At 39.6% G+C, this 15665-nt stretch overlaps 1 protein-coding gene across 1 annotated transcript; it reads left to right on the forward strand.

Annotated features, from left to right (window-relative positions):
- Nucleotides 1-108: 108 nt before the first annotated feature.
- galt (galactose-1-phosphate uridylyltransferase) lies at nucleotides 109-15082 on the forward strand (the record flags this gene model as incomplete). The annotated part of the gene is made up of 7 exons (XM_071534495.1): nucleotides 109-270; nucleotides 1006-1175; nucleotides 1629-1704; nucleotides 2412-2460; nucleotides 6405-6534; nucleotides 7860-7916; nucleotides 14960-15082. Coding segments are annotated over exons 1-7 (642 nt in total), but the record flags the coding sequence as incomplete, so codon positions are not given.
- Nucleotides 15083-15665: the final 583 nt, after the last annotated feature.

Consider the following 15665-nt stretch of genomic DNA (forward strand, 5'->3'; position numbering starts at 1 on the left):
TGCCTTATTTGAGGTTTTCTGGAGATTTTTCATCCGCTGCTGATTTCTGACAAATCGCGCGTTGTTTTCGCTTGTCAAAAAACAGGAAGTGTCAGTGGAAGGATCTGGACAAACCGACAAACTAGCATAACAGTGTAGTGGAAGTAGTCAAAGTTAGGAAAGATAATTAATGATTTCATGAATTGATATCGCAGAGCTGAGAGATTTCAAACAATATTCACAGACTCATCGCCATGAGCAGCAGAGGGGAAGTCAGCTTTGATCCGAAAGGTAGGGAGCTAACTTATACGGAGGTATAAACTGTAGCAAAAGTCCATTCAAAATCTGGCAATGTTTAATGTTGCCCTGCTTAACCACAAAGACACACAACTGATGGAACATAATTAAAGACCTTTTACGAAATGTCAAGATTCACTCTTCAACTCGGCATAGATGCATTGCACCATAGCGCACTTATTTTAGTACATTTTCAACTTTTAGAATTAGTTCGCCTGTTGTTTCCACAATTTTCCTGCACCAAAACACACCGCGGGGGGGCGGTAGAGAGCACGCAGTGTGAACCAATACTAAAAGTTGAAATTTTATTGAAATAATGTGCTGCCTGGTGGATTATCTACGTGCCGAATTTACCAGAAAACCATAACGATACGTATTATGTCTTAAGTCATGCTACACCTGGCATCTGGATCTCCGACAAGTAAGGCAGCAATAAACTACCAGATTTGTGAATGGAGTTCAGCGTCCCTTTCTCTCCATTTGGGAGTAGTGGTGCCCTGGCAAATTTGTATGATAAGAGATTTTTTGTGCGTGTGTGTGTTGTGCACTTCTGGGTCCCTTAGTTTCCATTTAATTAAATTGATTTCTCAGTTTTCCATCACTTTTTGTCTGTAAGCATATGTGTGTGTGTGTGTGTGTGTGTGTGTGTGTGTGTGTGTGTGTGTATTGTTCACTTCTGGGAGTTTACATCCCCCTGTCTCACTGCATGTCTCTTCCCCCCCTCCTCAGAGCACCAGCATCTGCGTTACAACCCTCTGAGGGACAGCTGGGTGTTGGTGTCGGCCCACCGCATGAAGAGGCCCTGGGCAGGACAGATAGAAAAACCTCCTGAGGAACATGTACCCAGACATGACCCCAGGAACCCGCTCTGTCCCGGGAACACGCGTGCCAACGGAGAGGTAAGGATGGAGGGATAAACAGATAGATAAGGATAGCTAATTTTGAGGAAGCACACGCACATCAAGACCATACAATGTGTAGAGCAACAGCATGTGGTCCTGTTCACCCCAAACATGCTTGGGTGGTTTATTCAAACTCCTCAGTGCTTACTCCTGTAGTTTGGTTTGTTTATGCAGGTGAAGCACTAAATGACCACACCAAGATGGCTGCAAATGCAAGTCTGAGTCCTCTAACAAGTGTGGATCATTAGGAGTGAGAATGTAATCTGAACCAACAGGAAACCCCAAAATGCAAGGGTTTATGGGTATAAGGAGACGGATGTTGACATCTGATAGCCAATAGTTACTCTTGCTTGGAAAGACTATGTCACATTATAAATGGCACTAGATGCTGGACAACAAAATATATTAGCCCATTTCTCTCTCTCTCTCTCTCTCTCTCTCTCTCTCCAGGTAAATTTAGACTATGACAGCACCTTTGTGTTTGACAACGACTTCCCTGCTCTTCAGCCTGACGCTCCAGATCCAGGTAGAGTGGCTTCTGATGCTGCAAATCTGCTGATCTTGACAACAAGTTTCATTATTTGTAATTAATTAAATTATTTGTAATAGTGTAAAAATGTCAAGTGTCAATTTTTTATGAAACAAATGGAAAACTCTGCCAGTGGCATGATGTCATTTCACTTGTTTTAAGAAATTTCTTGAAATAAGTGACATTGTCTTTATGCTGTCATATCATGATTATGTTATTAAATTATTCAAGAAAATCTTGAATTAAGTTGATTTGCATTTGTAAAATCATTGGTAGATTTTTTTCATTTGCTTTGAGAAAAAAAATGAAATGACTTGTAAACATAAATATTTTTGCAGTATTCTGCAAAAGTATTTTCAAAATGATCTCTATAGGAAAATTAAGTCATTGTATATATATTGTGTATATATATTGTACATATATTTTTCTTTTAATGGAATTTTTTCATTTTCATTTTTTCATATACAACTTTTTACAACTTCCTTTCCACTTAAGTAGAATCATTTGAGGTGTACTTTAGTTACATATTAGGCAAAAAAAATAATTTAAATTTGAGATTATTTGGTAGTATAATAGCATGTGTGCTCAGGGGGCTGGAGGGTGGATCAAGATACTTGTTCCTCCTAAGAAAATTACCACAACCACAGTAAGTGGTTGTGGTAACAAACAAAAAAACAATGTATATGCTCTGTTGTGTTTTTCAGGTCCAGATAATCATCCACTGTTCCAGTCTAAAGCTGCCAGGGGCGTCTGGTAAGAGCAAAGCTTCAGATACAAACAGGAGTAATGTTACGGTTATCTTTGAAACATTGTCATTCATTTGCATTAAAGACATACATCCAGACCCTGCAAGCTTTCAGCGGCCCAGTCTTCTCCTGTAGCCTTCGCATCACTTCAGGGCCGATGGCAAATGGAAATCTGACAAGCCGCCATCACACTTTCAATGGGTTTAAGTTATAATGGCACATAAAGTGCACTTATCGAAACACTGAAGAACAAGAACATGAGTGAATTAACCCAAAGTTGAGAGGGTAAAATTAATTCAAGTATTCATCGTTAGCAACATTCTTTTTAAAAACTATAATTAATTAAAATATATGAACAACTAAATCAGCATTCAGAAACATATTCATGCAATTACAACAATCATGCTGAGGCAGTATTCATTAAATGCTCATAATCAACTATTAGAAGAAGCTGATAATTTTAATCAGTACACTGCATGCCACTTGTTTCAGGATCTTGAACCATGCCAAAAAAACTCAGTAAGATGTGTGTTACTTTTGTGCCACCAGCAGATGGAGCTGTTGCCATAACAATGGCCCAGTCGTATTTACCATAAAATGAGGTGGAACTAGATGCTAGAGTAATGGTTTTCAACTTCGGTCCTCGGGACCCAGAGTCCAGCTGATTTTCTTTCTTACCAGATAGTTAATTGCTTTCAACTGGCATCCCAGGTGTCAATCAGTCTCTGATTAGAGGCTAGAATGAAAATGATTCATTGAAAACTACTGTACAAGATCATGGCCTGGATTTGAACCTGACTCCACCTAAATAAAAAAATAAATAAATAAAAAAATCTTTAACCAAATAGCCAAAATAGGACAAAGGATAGTTACCTCAGATTCTGTGTACTAATTTGTAATTGTGGGATATTTTAACCCAACTAAAGGCAACTGCATTTACACATTTTGTCATGATTCTAAGATGCGAGAAATCATTATTTGTAGTTTCAAATGACTTTGTAACTCCCACTTTTGTCCACTTGAGGAACCTGTTCACCACACAATTCGTTCCTCAGCATTAGAATCAGCTAATAAGTTATTTATGAAAAGGATGAATTATAAATTAGGACACGGAAACTTTCCCTAGGGACTTGGCAAGTTAGATGAACCATTCTTGAGTGTATTTGACAATTCTGTTATCAAGCCCGGGCTATTTTTACACATGCAGATGTTACTATGGAAACGACTGAAAATGCCGAGATCTTCTAATGCATAAAGGTATTAACATGAACATAGCAGAAGTTGGGACTCAAGTCACATGACTTGGACTCGAGTCACGATTTTAATTGACTTGATGTATGAAGAGAAGACTTGAGACTTGACTACTACTCTGATGACTTGAAAAGGTTTCTAAAGTCTTGACTTGAGATCTTGTGTTTGTGTAAATTACTTAGATTGAAAGTGATGAGATTTGTTCCAGCAGACGACTGAATTTAAATTCTGTTTTCTGAATTTGTATGGAATGATTGAATTTATTGAAGTTGAAACTGATTATAGAAATCAAACTCACGATGCTCTTACCAAGTTTTTATCCTATTAAAACCATATTGCATTGAAAAGTCCAAGATATTTAGTTTTCTTTAAGATATTAAATTGATACTGGACTCTTGATCTGTTCTGACTTGACTTTGTGTTCTACAATTAGACTTGAGACTTGACATTAATGACATGGACTTGGTAATCTACATTTAGACTTGGGACTTGACTTGAGACTTGTGCCTCGACACTTGAGACTGACTTGAGACTTGACATTAATGACTTGGACTTGACTTGGACTTGGTAATCTACATTTAGACTTGGGACTTGACTTGAGACTTGTGCCTCAAGACTTGCGACTGACTTGGTCACCTTTGTCTCCAATGTGAGTAAATATAAATTATTGATATAATCTTTGTGGTTTGATCAAATGTCACCGGTCATGATCTGTTCTGACTTGACTTTGGCTCTTCTACATTTAGACTTGAGACTTGAGACTTGAGACTGACTTGGCACTCGAGCAAAGTTGACTTGGTCACACCTCTGGAACATAGTATAGTGTGAACATAGTATATCTAGTGTGAAAGTGGGATAAAGAGGCCTTTAAAAAACTATTTCATTTCCCTCCACAAACTCATACTGTTAATGGGATTTCTGCTCTCTGCCCCTGTCTCCATAAACACACACACACACACACACACACACACGCACACGCACACACACACACACACACACACACACGAGCACACACACACTGGAGCACTAGCAGCTCCTCTAATAGGCATGTACAATTCATAAATACAACTATTCAGTTTTGCTCGGAGCATAGACACTAAAGTCATGTTCAATTATTGATCCTGCACTCGCTACCCGGCACAGAGAAGAGCCTGACTGTAGAGGGGAATTTCGCTTCTTTGTCTCTGTCTGACTGTCTAGTTGGTCTCCCTAGGCACCTGAGGTATAGAGTACAAACATACACACGCACATGGTGCTCTCTCACACACACACACACACACACACACACACACACACACACACGCATATACGCTGAGGATCTCAGATGTCTACTGCTGACACCCGCAACCTCTGTACAATGTGGGTAAAATTGAATTGCACCCTGAAACCATGTTGTTCTGTTGGAAATCAATGTCTTGGCTCGTGCTCTATAGTGATGTGAAATCATTTCTGAACAAAATTCAATACAACATGTTCAGGTATCATTTTGTATTTCCACAGAAACACCTGAGTGTGTTTCCGATCAAATCTCCCTGTGGGATTCTGATGTAGTTGTCTTCCTTTTAACGAGATGATGTTGTGAATGTGAGAGTGATAGAAAGAGGCGTTTCTTCACTCGTTATCGATGTATGGGTGAGTTTAAAATGGACTAACACATGGTTCATCAATAAATTCTGTTGCACCAGACTTTAAACCTGCTTTAAGACTAAGCAATATTAAATTTAAACCTTCTTTTGCGTCTTACTTTAGTTTTTACTTTGAACCTAGATTAACTTTAATCCTGTTGCTCCAAAACTTTACACTTTGATCAGAGGTTAACTTTAAACTGACAGTTGAGGTGGTTTTAACTTTCAGAAAGTCAGTATTTTTGAGATGGATGGAAGAAAATGAGAGTTCCTTGAAGAGAGAAAAGGCACAGACTCAACCCAGTTGAATTCAATAACAACACCTTCACTTTCATATTCCTCTAGCTGGATTTGAGTCAGGATCATCTCTCCTCTGCTTCATTGCTTCTGATCTGTTAAAGGCTTTTGTCCATCATCCATTTGTCTAACGCTGGTGTTTTATGTTTCCTTGCACCAAACATGGAGACAAAATGAAAACAACAAGAATCTCACAGATTATCGCGTTAACCTTTTATTTGACCAGGTCACTCTCAAAAAATAAATCAAAGATCTCTCTTTTTAAAAGAAAAACCTGGGCAAGGCAGTAGCAGCACATTTATCACTTATTTATTACAGCCAGAACAACAAAAAACAACCAATTCATGATAAATAATAGACAGTCTAAGAAGAATTGAGAGCCAGAGAGGGAAGATGGGAGAGAAAACAAAGCAAGAGAGAGAGAAGAAAAACAGCGACTCAGATCTGAAAGTCAAAATATCGACTGTTTTCAATAGATTAATCTTTGTGTGTTTTTAACTACTGGGGCCGACAGTGGTGTAGAAGTGAATTTGATTTTTTTTTAACCTTCTCTGTCTGAGCTTTTGGGACAGAAATGATTATCTGTCTGTCTGTCTGTCTGTCTGTCTGTCTGTCTGTCTGCTTGCTTTCTATTCTGTCTACCTTTCATAACACAACATGCAACTCAAAGTGCTTTACATCAATAGAAGGCAAACAAATAAAAAAAATACATTTTAAAATAATGAATATACCTCACCATCTCTCTCTTTCTTCCTCCCATCTTCTCTCTTTCTCTCAGTAAGGTCATGTGTTTCCATCCGTGGTCCGACGTCACCCTCCCCCTCATGAAACGGGAAGAGGTTGTCAAGGTGATTGACAAGTGGGCGGAGCTTGTCGAGGAACTAGGCTCCACCTACCCCTGGGTTCAGGTACGGGGCACACACACCCACACACACACACACTCACACATTCACACACACACACACACACACACACACACACACACACTGACTGATGCTCTCATTCTCCCTATAGGGCCAAACGGCAGCAGATCAGCTCCTACTTCACTGATCATTCAATGTTCTGCTCTTTCCATTGTTCATTTTAATGCGTGTTGCATTAGATTAGATTAAACTTTAATGATCCCCGTGGGGAAGTTGGGTTGTTGCAGCAGCAGAGAGAAGGATATGGATAAGAATAGAACAGAGAACAGAGTGCTGAAGATTATACAAGCTATTTTACTTGCTATAGTACATACTGAGAATACAGCAACAGATAGAGATACAGTGTTTTCATTGACAGAGTTACAGGTTAGAAGCAGAAGTGCAAGTGTGCATTGTTAGCTTTTCACATTATCCGGTATACAGATGAACATATGCACAACAATTTGTGTAGACGTGCATGTAAGCTGTTCACATTATCAAAAATTACAGCAAATGTGTATTGTAAATGTGTATTGTAAGCTGTTCACATTATCAAAAATTGCAGGTGGATATTCAGAGTTTTACCCATATCAGTGAATGTGCATTATAAACTATTCACATTATCAGATTATATTTGCAGATGGAAGTAGCATACATGTAGAAATTTGTCCAGGAATACTGACCGATTAATCAGAAGCAGATATGCAAGTGTGCATCGTTAGCTGTTCACATTATCAGGTATACAGATGGAAAAACATATGCAAACAATTTTGTGCAGTTGTGCACATTGTAAGGCTGTTTGCATTTTCAAAAAGAATTACAAGTGGATATACAGGATTTTGCCCAGACGTGCAAATGTGCATTGTAGACTATTCACATTATCAGATTATATTTGCAGATGGAAGTAGCATACACACAGAAATTTGTCCAGAAATATGAAATTTGTTCCAGAAATATATATAGCTCATATACAGAAATATTTCCAGGAACATGTACAGGTTATGTGAATGAACAGAGATCAGATTATGCCAAGCATTACTGCAGAGCCTAGAGACAGAGAAAGCATTGTGTACTTTTGGTTTATCACATGACCTGATCCTCTGCATCTGTATGGCTGAATGAGGCTGTATGTGTTAGTAATCTGTTGGCTGTTATTGCCATTCTCTGTGTGTTTTTGTATTGTGTGTATTGTATTATATATGTATGCTTGTAGAGTAATTGTTTTACAAACCCTGGTGAAGGACACCTGCTGATATTTAGAGAACAAAATTAGGCACAACAGGATGTTTTTATAGTTGTATTCATCTTTGTGTTTTGTTTTGTTTTTTTAGATCTTTGAGAATAAAGGAGCTACGATGGGTTGTTCAAACCCCCACCCTCACTGTCAGGTGACATGCACACACACAGGCACACACACACACACACACACACACACACACACACACACACATGCATCACTTAATTGCTAACTCTAATCTTAAGAATAGTCCTAATTTCTAAATCAGCATTTTCAATTGCAAGTACGAGCAAAATGTCCTCAAAGTGGGATTTTGAAGTTGAAGAACATTCGCACCACCGAACCTTCATCTTACAGCTCTTTTCTCATCCCTGCTGCTTTCAAAGCGAAGCACCAAATACCAAATTCTTCATCACATAGGCACAATGCTGTCTGTCACATTGGTCCAATTTGCACTTCTGAGATGTTGGCCCTTTGGATTCACTGTGACAGTCAAGTTGAGATGTGTTTAAAAGGATTTATTCAAGAGTTTTGGGCTAGACAGGTCTCTGTTCTGTTCTGTTCTCTTGTCTCCTCTCCTCATCTCCTCCTCTTAACATTAGGATAGAAGCTGTTAATTGGCTCTTCACTGAAATTACCAGTGTTTATGTGACTGTGTTTCTGTTTGCACCTACTTTGTGTGTATGTGCATGTTTGAGTGTCTTTGTCTCTTTCTGAGTGCTTGAACCTGCATGTCTACTTAGGTATCTTCTAGTGTGTGTGTGTTTATTAAGTAAGGTGATGCAGGCAAGACTAACAGCTCAACAGACTATTAGAGAGAGAGAGGTGTGAGAGAAGCACTTTTCTGACAAACTGTCACCTCTCTGGGTGCTTCAGATCTCAGGAGAGAGAGAAAGCGTGGGAGAGAGAATGACAGAAACAGAAAGAGGTAGACAGGGGGAGAGACTTTGAATTATAAAGAGAAATATCAGATTTTAGGTAATACAGCTGAAATATGTATCAACTATCCATGTAATCTAGAAAATAAATCATGCCACCTATACCCTATGCCAAAAAGTCAACAAGAGGTCAGACAAACAAAAGGAAAAAAGGCAACAAATTGGAAACAAACGTGCGTTCACACTGTGAGCAACATGACCAACAAGTCACTGAAAGTCCATTCATTTCCTACAGAGCTGAGCGAGCGGGGAAACTCAGCTGATGTGTGAACAGACAACAAGCTTGTTGGCCATGGCTGAACTTTTCACAGTCATCAGCCGTCAACAACCAATCAGATTTCCACACTTTCTTGTTTCCCTACTGAGGCGATTTTGTTTCATGAACAATAATCTCCCTTGGCAAGTGCAAAATGGACTACAAGTTGATATCAGCTATCCAAAGCTTCCCAGTTTTCTACAACTTTTATTTGAAAGACTACAGGAATAAATGTCTCAGAAACGATGCTTGGAGAATAGCTGCATCCATAGTTGGGGTCAAAGGTAAACCCTGAAGTAAATTTTTTATTAATGCTACCAAATTCAGCAATACCAAACCAGTGTAAAATACTTTGTTTGCCTGTTCAAAACTCTGCAGCTGCACAAAGAATAGAGTGACCCATCAACCAAGTTGCTCACAGTGTAAACGCAACATAAAGGACAACTTTCCATCACAGCACATCCTAATTCCCCCAAATCTGCATAAAAACATACAGGTTGCCCTCTTTTTAGCTGCATGTTCTACTCCGAGGTGAGCAATCAGCAGCCCAGTCACTGTCAGGACCGTACATGTTGACACCACAAACATTCTCACAATACATTTAATTTTTTCATTGTTGTTCTATCTATTCTTTGACATGTGTTAGACACTTATGCAATACCGTCAACTTACTAGTTTGTTAAGTTTAACAGAGAGATAGAGCGGATTATCATCAGCCTAGCAATGAAAGGAGATGCTGTGCCGACAAATTACGTGGGCAAGGAAAAACAAAATAGTCATGGCCTGAGAATTGCCAGCAATAACCAGCAATGAAAGAGACAAAACTCAATCAAAAACAGAAACTGAAAAGTTTTGCCATCTCCACATTGTGAAGAACACAGCCATAGGAAAGAGAGTTATTCACAATGGAGTCTTCAGCAATGACTTATATCCCCTTTTTCCAAAATGTGGTGGGATCAACATCTATGGGACTGAAAGGTGATCTCCTACGTGATAAAGCGTCCAGCCGTGACCCGCTAACACGGCGCTGTCGACTTCTGTAGAGCTGACTGACATCTGGCCCGCCATGCTGCCACCTGAAGCTAACACAGCAGCTCAGAACAGAAAGCTGCGGCGCCTGCAGCGACATCAGGAGCGTCGGACAGCTTCCTGGAGCCCGTTTTTTTTTGTCGTAATCTCCCCTCGGACACCAGTTGGCTTCCAGGTGGAAACTGCGTCACGAGATGCCAACATTAGTCTCTGCCTCGGCGGCGCGGTCGACAGGGGTTAGCGGTCTCTCCGAGCCCATTAAAGAGATGCAAATTACACCGCATTGGGTCCAGCCAGAGCCGGGCGCATGTGTGGATGTCAGGCTTCAGTCCACAGGGAGTTACGTGTAGATCTGGAGGCAGTGTTGCCAAACCAGTCCAAGAGCAATTTTCCACGCTGGTCAGTTATTTTCTTCTGCAGCTTTTTTCTACTTGATGATAGAAGGAGCACTGAAAGTACTAATCTGCGACATTTTAATATAAATAAATGTATGTTTTGCCATGAAAGCCTTTATATTTTCTGTTCTAAACACCCGGTGTCAGTTAGGTCTTTAGAAGATGAAGACGTATTCTGGCACAACTTCAGCCACTGACAAGGTGCATGGGATGGGCAGGTAACACTGGAAAAGAAAGGGTTCCAGCAACACTTGCAGTACTGAGAACAAATATTTATTACCAACGCGCTTCGGCTCATGGCCTTCATCAGGGTTTACGTCGGTTCTGTCTTTCCCAGGAAAAACCCTCTGGGACAGGGAAGTATGGAAAACTAATTAGCTGCTTTACAGATTTTGGAAAAGTTTGAGAACTGTTCAATATTGTTCAGGACAGGTCTGACACATAACACCACACATTTTATATAGTTGTCGACCCACATCAGATATTTTATTTGTAGTTGTGCAGAATAAATGTCAGTCAGTGTATTTGCTGCAGAGTATTTGCTGCTGTGAAATTAATCTTCAGCCATTGAGTGATATGGCTTAGTTTATAGTGATTATCGTTTTATCCAGCCATAATTTGCATTTGTCATATTGTCCTGTGGCCAAAAATCTTCAAATCCAACCAAGGGCTGCAAAAAGTATGGAAATAGGAAATGAAAAATGTGTAGGAATCAAGCAGGAAGGGAACAGAGTATTCTGAAGTGGAAAAAATGTATTCAGGGTTTTACCCCAACCAAACACTGCGGCTGATTTGCAGAAGCTGATTTCACTGATTATTTCCTCCTCTCTGGTTGAAGCTGCCACTCAGTGAAATCGGCCTGCTGTAGTGTTTGGTTTGGACCACCACCGGTGTACAATTTACTCTCCAAAGGCCAGGGAAAACCCTTGGTTACTGTCTGCTGAGGCTGCAGCTTCAATATGTAATCAAACAGCAGGGGGCAGTATGAGACTTCAAAACTGCACTTGGTTTCTCACGCCAGGCTGGGAATCATATCATCTGTATCCTGGGGAAAACCTACTATATCACCCATATAACACTGATAACAGGAAATCTATTCAATCCCCATGGAAAATGGGTTTAAATGATGATGTACTCACAGTGTGGGGGTTTTCTTAAACAGATCTACCTGTTTATTCATGGTTATCTATGAAATACAGTTTATAGCCTGCAGAAACCTGGGAAATGAATGGAGAACATTGATTCCTGTTCATTGTTATCCCCCCCTCCCCCAACAAAACAACCTGGAAGTCATTTCTGCATTAACACCTGATGTAGTTAAGGCAGCTCAGGTCTTACAGCCAGGGACACATGGGCAACATGTTAAAGCAATGTAGATTGGTAATATTGCCAGCAATTATGACACATTACGTTCTGTTATTCACTTTTTTCTGTATAGCCCACTATGTTTAACACACAGGTCATTATGCCTTTGTTGCTTCAGAAAGTTGGCAACCACTAGGATAGGAGAAAGTTATTATATATATAAAATATTTATATATATATATGTTACAGATATATTCATGAGCTGTAAAAGGTTTGTTTGTACTTGTGTATTTTGTTTGTGTACAGTAGATTAAAGGTATTATGGTATGAGAATTGCAAAAAGCTTCAAAATCCAACCTGGATTCAAGCTTTGATGAAGTTTTTAATGTTTTTTTTTTTTTTTGTAGCTGTTTTATAAAACTGTGTGTGTGTGTGTGTGTGTGTGTGTGTGTGTGTGTGTGTGTGTGTGTGTGTGTGTGTGTGTGTGTGTGTGTGTGTGTGTGTGTGTGTGTGTGTGTGTGTGTGTGTGTGTGTGTGGTGTGTGTGTGTGTGTGTGTGTGTGTGTGTGTGTGTGTGTGTGTGTGTGTGTGTGTGTGTGTGTGTGTAAATGTACAGCCAGACCAAACCATGACAAGCGCGGATCAAAACTTTTGAAGAGTAACGAACAGAAAAAAGCTGATCATGCTCTGCAGGCAGCGAAGCTTTTGATAACTTCTCTCTTGTAGGAATAGAGCTACTTTCTTTTCATCTGAGTAGAATATGAAGTCCATTCTTTGAGAAATAGAAGTGTGATTTTTTTTTTTTTGTCTCAGGAAGAGGAATATGTTCTTTCTTTTATATGTAAATAGACGATATAGCCTATTCTTTCTGTAAAGTACTTGCAATTCGATTGAAAACTTCTGCTACACAGGAACAGACTTGTTTTATTCAGTATGTGTTTTATCTTTGTTTTTATGATGAGAGTTTGCATGCCACTCTTGAAGAGGAATAGTGACACTTCTTAAGTTAAAGTGGGTGAGGGTGTGATCAAAAGACAAGGAATAGTTTTTAATAGTAGCTCCTTTTGATTTTGAAAAGTTCTTTCTGGTGGGAATGGAGCTCCGAGAGCTCTTTCTTTTCTTTTTTTGTCTTTAGTCTATTTTCTTTATTTGTTGGAGAATCAACAGTCTGCTGCTGGATAGTTGATAGAGCCATGAATACACAAACACAGGTGCACAACTAGACTCACACCTACAGAGGTTGGCAGGTGTGTGGATAAATACACACACACACACACACACACACACACACACTCTCTAACAGACACACAACTGTAGGTGTGTACAGGTATGCAGATGTATTCACAGATACAGTAAGAATAAGTGTACACACACACAAAAACACACTCATACACAAACAATGTCTGTCTCTCTCTGTCTCTTTGTCAGTGTCATATCATGGTACTGCCTTTAGCCAATGTTAGAAAATATATTATTATTATTACTCTATTATGATTTATAATCCTACTGCTCTCATAACAGAGAAGGAAAATACAGAAAGTCATACTAAGTGGACAAATATTGTAGAGAAACCAGGCTAGAGGCCAAAAGAACTAAAGAAACATCTCCTGTCCAGTAACTTGGATAAAACAGACAGCCATACACACACACACACACACACACACACACACACACACACACACAGTGAGCACACACATTATTGCAGCATTAGATTTGAGTTCTATTCAAATTAAAAGTCTAGTACTTCGTAACTAATCAATATTCTGGTGAAGGTCTCACTTACACTGTTGAGTGTTGCAGTCCGTATTTGACTGCATTAGCGTAGCTGCTAATTTTAATAAAGCCCGCATGTTAAATAGCTTCTGTTCAAAGCCTCATTAACCGTTACCTCAACTACCGACTTAACATTCAGGAGCAAGTCAGTACTTAAATATTAGAGAGTCAACTGGCGGTCTTTGTTTGCATGCTTTTATGGCCATTAAAATACCATAATGTGAGAGCTCTGTGAACATAATATTTTGAATATCTGCCGTGAAGCTCGCTGTTTTCCATAAAAGCTTTCTGGTAAATGGCATATATATTAAGCCAATTTTGCAGCCTAAAACTGTTTACTCCGAAGCGTGATTGAAAATGGAATAGTGTTGTTTGTGGAGGTGGGGAACTCAGACGAATGACCTAACCCCTCTGTTTTGGAGCGTTAAACTTTCTATTTTCTATTTTCCCCAGGAAGGTTTATTTCAAATATTTTAGGACCAACACCGCCCGCCTGATTTGGAATTTACAACGAAACACCAATCTCATATTTGGAGTGAATATTAGCTGATGCAGAATACCAACTGGTGGCTGATGGAGTGTTTGCAAAATCTGTTTGTCTAGGTCAGATAGCAGAAATATCACATTAAGGCTGTGAATCTCATCGCAGAGGGATGTTCGTAATCACAATCAGGAAACCTGTTTTGTAGGTGTGTGTGTGTGTGTGTGTGTGTGTGTGTGTGTGGTGAGGGTGGGGGTGGGGGGGGGGTGGATATTGCTCAAACATTTACAACAGGTAACAATACGTAACAGCTTCAGTGTAACGCTGAATTGCATTGGTTTCCATACTGTGCCTTTAACATAGTGAATCTTTAATAAAAAGCTGTAATTTGAGATTTTATGCCGACCAAGTGATGTTTTTCTCAAACTGTAAGTGAAGTAGAGATGCCTTGTCTTTCAGTAATTTAAGCGCAGACAGAGAGACTTCCTGGTAGCTTACGAACTTACAAACTTGTTAAATCTCTTAAAGGGGCATTAAGCAATGTGTGACCATCAAGAGTGTTTTCAAACTCCAGTCCAAGGGGAGTTTTTGTTCCAAAACGGCCAGAAACTCAGTTTTGAAAGCCAGAAATCTCAGCATCTGGCAAAGTATAGGTATTGATCAGCCAACCGCCCGCACATACAGTTTTATTATTAAAACTTTTAGGGTCATTTTGTGCTGTAGGGTAGTAAAAATCATAGGCTACTTATTGCCCGTTTAACTTGCTAAACAATGTGTAATACATATACAGTATATACACACACACACACACACACACACACACACACACACACACACACTCCACAGTCCAACACAACAAAATATACCATCACACCCCTCCAAACGATTAACAACCAGCAAGTAATTTTGCCTTCTAATCTCGTCCCATTGAGGTTTCTGTCATGTAAACCAATACATCCAAGGAACCAACTCACTGTGCTCTTCTTCCCTCCTCTTCCTGCTTCCTGTGACATCACAGGTGTGGGCCAGCAACTTCCTGCCCAATGAGCCGGCTCTGTCGGACCGCTGCCAGAGAGACTACTACCAGAAACACAGAGAGCCGCTGCTGCTGCAGTACGCCAAGCAGGAGGCTGAGAAGAAGGTACGGCACACACACATGAGACACACACACATGAGAAAGTTTAAAGTAAGGAACATAAATTTATAAGACTTCATTAAATGTACAGTGAGTGAGCGTTACTCCTTGGAGAACGGATTATATTTGGAGCAAATATAGAGCAAAAACCCATAAATTCCAGGTACACACCCAAGATGCACTGAATGTTGTTGAAGTATGTAAGGTGCGGGTAAATAAAACTATAATACTGATCTGATCACACAAAAAACCTCAAAAAGCCGCATTAACAACAAACTTTTGTTTTTTTAGACATTTTTAGACCAGAGATGCATTTTAATGTCAGATGTAAATATAACCCAGTTAAAAGTTAAAATCCCTATGCTCTTACACTGTTATATATCATCAATCTGTGATAATAAAAGCATTCCAGGAGTTATTTTGTGAGGAAGTGTCGTACTTTACTTTGGTGGTGAACCTGTCTCGTCTACTTCTACTTCAGTTAGTGGTTTCCCAGAATGCCTTTTGGGGGTTCTCTCTGCTGCATACTCATATGTGGAGAGAGCGTTAGTCTAGTAAGTTTTTTTCTCCAGATGAGAAAAAGTGAGAG

This window comes from Centroberyx affinis, unplaced genomic scaffold (assembly GCF_046629955.1).
Source record: "Centroberyx affinis isolate AG114_WGS23_722 - 3 ecotype Tasmania unplaced genomic scaffold, CSIRO-AGI_Caff_v1 ptg002560l_1, whole genome shotgun sequence".
Taxonomy (NCBI): Eukaryota; Metazoa; Chordata; class Actinopteri; order Beryciformes; family Berycidae; genus Centroberyx; species Centroberyx affinis.